This window comes from Pygocentrus nattereri, chromosome 15 (genome assembly GCF_015220715.1).
Source record: "Pygocentrus nattereri isolate fPygNat1 chromosome 15, fPygNat1.pri, whole genome shotgun sequence".
Lineage (NCBI taxonomy): Eukaryota > Metazoa > Chordata > Actinopteri > Characiformes > Serrasalmidae > Pygocentrus > Pygocentrus nattereri.
In genome coordinates, this window is record NC_051225.1 from 31,048,599 (window position 1) to 31,055,143 (window position 6,545).

General features: G+C 37.6%; 1 protein-coding gene across 1 annotated transcript; it reads left to right on the top strand.

Moving 5' to 3' along the window:
* Positions 1 to 1,448: 1,448 nt before the first annotated feature.
* LOC108430110 (cytochrome b-c1 complex subunit 10-like) lies at positions 1,449 to 6,341 on the top strand. The gene is made up of 3 exons (XM_017702311.2): positions 1,449 to 1,845; positions 4,482 to 4,642; positions 5,557 to 6,341. Exons 1-2 carry the CDS (start codon positions 1,787 to 1,789, stop codon positions 4,600 to 4,602), a joined length of 180 nt encoding a protein of 59 aa, XP_017557800.1. The 5' UTR covers positions 1,449 to 1,786; the 3' UTR covers positions 4,603 to 4,642; positions 5,557 to 6,341.
* The last annotated feature ends 204 nt before the right edge of the window (positions 6,342 to 6,545 follow it).

The window sequence follows — 6,545 nt, forward strand, 5'->3', positions numbered from 1 at the left end:
GCTGAATGTTGGGAGATTTAATGATTTATTTTGTTTTTTGTTCTTTTGAATTGTAAGACTGAACCATTGTATTGTTTTCCATAAAACCCATTTCAATGCTTTTGAAAATGTTGACAAGCATAAACAGGCAGAGCAAAAAGCGTTTCTGTTCAGTAGACAGCAAGTTGTGATATTTCATGGGCAGTTGCTCAGATCCTTCACACTGCAGCATTAACAGTATGTATTCTGTTTCTATATGTTTGGAGTAAAAAAAAAAAAAAAAGAAAAAAAAAAAATTAAAAAGAAAAGGAAAAAAAACAAAAAAAAAACAAACACAGCCCAGCTTCTCCATCCTGAGACACAACCTTACATAACCGGGCTTCTTATACTTTCAGTAGGGACATGAACAAAACTGCTGTTGTGTCTTCAGAGTGCCTCCTCAGAGTGTGTGCGCGCGTGCGTGTGTGTATTTTTGGTCTCTCTTATTTTGGTCTTCATATATATATATATATATATATATATATATATATATATATATATATATATATATATATATATATATATATATATATATATATATATATATATATATAAAATACATACATATGTAGGTATTGCGATCCTGTCCTGTATATAACAGTAATGTAGCAATAAATGTGCCATTTTTAATAACAGAAATATACATTTTTTTTCAATGTCTGGCTTTGAATCTTGTATACCTTGAAAAGAGTTAAATAAATGAAAACATTGTAATAAAAGTCTTATCATTGCTTTTGAAACTCCCAATTTCCACCACACCAAAGCAGAAAAGGAGCTTATTTATCAAATTGTAATATTCAGTTGAGCATTGTTTCAGGTGACAAAGTACATATTTCAGCAAAGATACTAAAGTAACAAAAAAGTGTTTAGAATGAGTTTCCTTTTGCCATACACCACTGCTGTCAAAGACGATTGAAAATATCTTTTAATAATAGCGTGTCCTGAATTGTTTTTGTTGTGGTTTTTTTGTTGTTGTTTTTGTTATTGTTTTTTTTATGGACAAAACTGCTTTTGGTAGTAACTACAATTTACTGAAGTAACATTACGATTTTATTGGATTTGAATTTGAATGTTTCCAGATGACAAAGGGCCTACTACTGAAGCACAGTTGTGTGTAAGGGCATCTACTGTTCCAGGTGGCTTTCTCAGCACATTTTTAGATTTAATTGCAGTCTAAATGTTCGTTTCTGCATTGTCAGTCACACCACTCCTGTTTTGACCTGTGCATTTTGTTTTAGACCAAAGATCCTAAAAATAGGATCTTTTGGTTGATAGTTGCGTTGATGGATGCTGCTGAATGTAATACGATTTAATGCAGTTTTGTGGGAAATTGTATTCGAGGAACTTTTGGACTTAATTTTTACTCCTAATGTCTGTATTTTTGCCAGCTGCCGATGCTGCTTGAGTTGATAAGTCTACTCGTTCTGCTAGTGGCAGCTACCTCGCTGCTGCTCATACCCTTTTACTTTTGAGCTTTAGCGTTTTATTATAGACCAGAGGGATCCTCAAAAGGGAAAAACGGCACCCGTCAAAGCTCATTTTCTGATCAGAGTCTGAATATACAGTACTGCGAAACTCCTCTCCAGTTCTAATAAGAAACTCCGTTGTCTACACCGGGTGGGAGGTTTTGGAGCCCGATCCTGCTTGGTGTTTGTGTCGTTTTTCTAACCGGCGCTTCCCGGGACACCGCGGGGACTTAAAGCAGGAATTCGACGTGTTAAAGCCGCGTTTGTGTTTTGGGTGGGAAAGAGGAAAACCAGAGGCGAGAATGCTGAAACTTCTCTCCAAGTTGGTTGGACCGAAATACATCTCCGTCGCAAGAGCATGGTAAGTTGAACTCCTAGAGCATATCTGAACTGCATTTAGGAGAATAAAGAACCATTTGTTAGCCAGATTGTTGCAACCAACCATCTTGGTCGATAATAACGGTCAGTAATACAGAATGATGCTGTACATGACTACAAACGTTGTAGTTTGCAGACTATGTAATGTTTTACGCGCTGTTTCCTCGAATTTCCCAAACAAAACAAAGTTCAGCCTGTTTGTGCGCCATCTGGCGGCGGTGTGGCTGTAGTGCTTCGTACTGCGCACGCGCACCAGACATCTTGGGGAAAACGACCGTTTCTCTTCTTTCAGATTTAAACCTGATCTTGATCACAGGGAGCTGGAGGAACCGTGGAGTAAAAGCCTGATTCCGTTGGTGAAATAATCTGTAAAACTACAGACAAATGGTTCTCCAAGAGTTCTTTTGTAAAGGTAATGGCTCCATGTCGTTTTTTTTAAAGCTTGAAATCATAACAATAGAAAGACCCTTTATGGTGCAATATAGAACCGTTTGGAAAAAGGTTCTAGATAGAAGCATATACAACACATTCTCCATCAGTCTAAAGAACCATTTCACCATGCAGAGAACAATTTAAGCATTAGGTCCTGTATAGAAATCACAGTTCTAAATAGAACCATTACCTGTACCAAAGAACCCTGGAAGAACCATCTTTTTGAAGAGTGTCAATGTTCCTTTTCACACAACTTGAGTACAAGTACAAGGGTAGCAGGTCAAAAGCAGTACAACTAAAGTACTAAGTAACTAAAGAAATGGTCAATTTTACTTCAAGTAAATATAAATAAATCCAAAGGGATGCACGGTGATCTTGTCGACATCGGCAGATGTGTACACACAAAAAACACAGCGAGGGGAAACAAGTATTCAGAGGTTTTTGATTTTATTATTAAACCCTTTAAATGGCCAGGGCCCACCAGCAGGCCCAAAGTTGTATTACACACTTCTATAACTTAAGAACAGCTGAGTCAGTTTGTATTGAAGTCCCTTTAATTACTGAATAAGCCTTAGTATATAATAAGCCTGGGATTTTATATCTGGAGCTAATATTCTTCTGGTGAATACATCTGTTTCAGTTATGCAGACTATGCCTTTTGACTTTGTACTTTAAAAAGAAAAAAGTAAATGAAATACGGATGCATAGTGATCATGTAGACATAAAGACAGGTTTAAAAAACGAAGTTGATAGGGGGGTTGGGGGGTATTCAGACACCACAAATTAATAACATTAATAATTTGCAGCAAAGCTGTTGTTGACCTTTACAGTTCGACATCTACTGTTTGAAGAAATACGCTTTTTTGCAGCATTGAGGAATTACTGAGCACCACAATGTTGCGAGTGTCCTCCACCACCCCAGGTTCAAAATCCTCTAGAAATTTTCAAAGGGATTAAAGTCAGAAGATTGCCTACACTGTGCGAGCATCTTCACCTTTTTTTTTTTTTAGAAACCAGTCTTGAGTTATTTTGGCAGTATGCTTTATACATTGTTAAAATGGCCATCTTATCATCTTTCTTGGCTGATGAAATCAAATTCTCCTTTAATATCTCCTGATACATTGATTTAATTTTTGTTTCCTTTGATGACATGTAAGTTAGTTTACAGAGGAGCAGACCCATATTATGATCCCCACACCTTCGTACTTCACTGTGGGTATGGGTGGTGTTCTTGGGATAATAGGTGCAAACCTTTTTTCTCCAAACATGACAAGCTGACTTATTGCTTAAGTGTTGTAGCTTTGTTTCGTCTTACCTGGGGGCCTTGTTCCAAAAGAGTTCTAATATGTCTAAATGTTTGTGTGAAAATGTTAGATGTGCATCTCTGTTCTCTCTGTCTCTCTCTGTGTGGAGTTTGCATGTTCTCTGCGTGTCTGCGTGGGTTTCCTCCCACAGTCCAAAGACGTGCAGTCAGGCCAACTGGACATGCTACATTGCCCCTAGGTGTGAGTGTGTGAGTGACTGTCTGTGTCTGTCTGCCCTGCGATGGACTGGCGACCTGTCCAGGGTGTATCCTGCCTTCCGCCCGAAGACTGCTGGGATGGGCTCCAGCACCCCCCTGCGACCCTGACGGAGAAGTGGCTTAGAAAATGGATGGATGGATGGATGGATGGATCTCTGTTTTTTTAACAGAATTTTGCAAAGGGTGTAAGAACAGAGATAATTGCGATTTGTTGTTTGTTGTTCTCCGTGTAACTGTTCTTCCTGCTGTTTTTAGGTCATCACTAAAATCCTCAATAAAAACAAAGCATCCAGGTGCTGTCACCAACACAGCATTTCTCAGCCCTGGTCCTGGAGGCCCACTGCCATGCACTTTTTAGCATTTACCCTACTCCCAACACACCTGATCAGCTCATAAACAGCCCATTGTTTTAGTTAAATTTGCTGTTTTAAAGCAGGAAAAGCACTAAAATGTGTAGAAATGTGGGCTTCTGGGACCAGGGTTGAGAAACACTGCTATAGGAGGCAAAAATTTTGTGGATTATATCATACAAATTATTCATAGTACTAAGACGTAAAATTCCATTAAGCTTGGAGGTTACGCGATTACAGGTGATAAAAGCTAATTTGTTTGTATTTCTTTCCCAGTATGGTTTTAATGTAGTCTTTCTCCATCATCTCTGTAAGGGCTCCCACTCTACTTGGCTGGAGTGCTGCAGGTGGTGTGGCTGTCGTCCATTTCACAGATTGGCGGCTCATTCTGGATTACGTGCCCTACATTAATGGCAAATTCAAAAAGGACGAGTAGTCTTGCTTTACAGCATGGAAATGAGATTACGGAGCAGTTGGTGTGTATTACACTGAAATATAACATGCTTTACATCCTCTTTTAACAGTCAGAGCTCATCTATAGGTGGCATTATAGGCAAAAAGGTCTAGCCAGGCTTTTTTTGTTTTTCATTAATTGAGCAATTATAATCTGTCATTAAGTTGACTATTTGTGATTTATGTTGTGTAATGGGTACAAACATTTCTCCTTCACTGACATGGGGGGAAAAACGGACAGTATATTATACGGTACAACATATTGTCTTTGTAATATACAGTTACATTACTTAATACATTACAATTAATAACAAACTTGTATGACTTGTATGGACAGATTTGAAGATGTAATTGAAGTGGAATTGCACTGAATTTTCTAAGGTTCTGCATAGTTAAGTCATTGAGAGTTGTTTTATGTGAAATGCAACATTTCTAGAGAAGTTTACCAAGTCTCTTATGAAGAACCATTCACAGCATTGGTGATGGGAACCAGATGTCTGAAGAGTTTAAAGCCCTCTCAGAAAAGTATTATATGAGATTTTTGCTAACTATTTGCTTGATGACAAACATTGTTTATGATAATGTGATCAAGTTTTGGCTCAAAATGCTGGGCATCATAAGTAGTCCCCAAACAGAACCTTTCTTTTTAGATGTACCACTATTTTACCATCATCAATATTACAGAAGTCCGTACCACACTAAACCACTCTGGTGGACTTTTTACATCTCAGGGATTTAATTATGCAGGGGTTTTGAAAAATCTGTGGAATTCCCCTTTAAACTTGGCAGTAGGATTAAACTTTATATGATAGAACTGGACTTCCCATGTAAAAGGAAATGGTATGGATATTCCATGAAACTCTTATCAGTGTGTTTGACCAAACCCCATTCAGAAAACTGATCTATGCTGTATCTGTTTTTCATCCACTATGCTCAGGCACATTTGGCCAGTAGAACTGTGACTCCAGTCCTAAGCAGTGAAGATGGATTAGCTCCCAGATGGTGGCACACGATTTGGCCAAATTTCCGAGCACAGAGAATTCACCTATACTCTTTTATGCTCTGTTATGAGCTGCTCACTGCAACTCCTTGAAGCAATTAGAAAAATTAAAGGTTTACTGACCTCTAATGAAAATTGTTAATAGGTATTTTCATGCAACAAAATCAATGCTGACAGAACCTCTGTTTGGCGAGTTACTGCTCACAGCATATGATTTTGAACATTTATTTGACATATTTTACATGTACGGTTCTAATGCTGAATTTCTTAAATGCAATGCTTTACCAGTTAAAAAATAGAAAGATTTACATGCTGTTTGGGTTTGTTGTTAAAGGAAATATGGCTGATTAATTGTTGAGTACTTTTTAGAAGCAATCCATGTTATAATTACAATTGTATGTTCATTTTGTGGCTTTAATTGAACATTACACTTACTGCACTTCTGTGTTTTGAGCTCATGCAACAAATGGTGTACTTGTGTGTAAGTAAGGCTCCCAGGTCCATATGAATTGCCTTTCTGCACAGGGCTGTGACCTGAGAACCTGTGCTGAGAGCCTGTGGTGAGTAGGTCACTTATTCTGTGTTTTGCTTTGGCACAGTCTGTCTGAACCTTTAAAAGGAGCAGAAATGTTCCTGATTAAGTGCAGTTTCTATGTGCGGGTTTGAATAAAAGTCGATTTTTGCAATCACCCAAAAAAATCATAAAGGCTTGATTTTGTTGTAAATAATCATTTGCAGCATGATATTTTATCCTCCACTAAATCTCAAAAGTACACTCTTTAAAAAATAGTTTTTAAATAAATAAATAAATACAATTTTAAAAAATGGTTCTTCATGGGTTCTTTAAGGTAGTGGTTCTATACAGAACCATGAACACTGAACCATTTGCATGCTTAAACTTGATCTGAATTTTTAGAATTTCACAT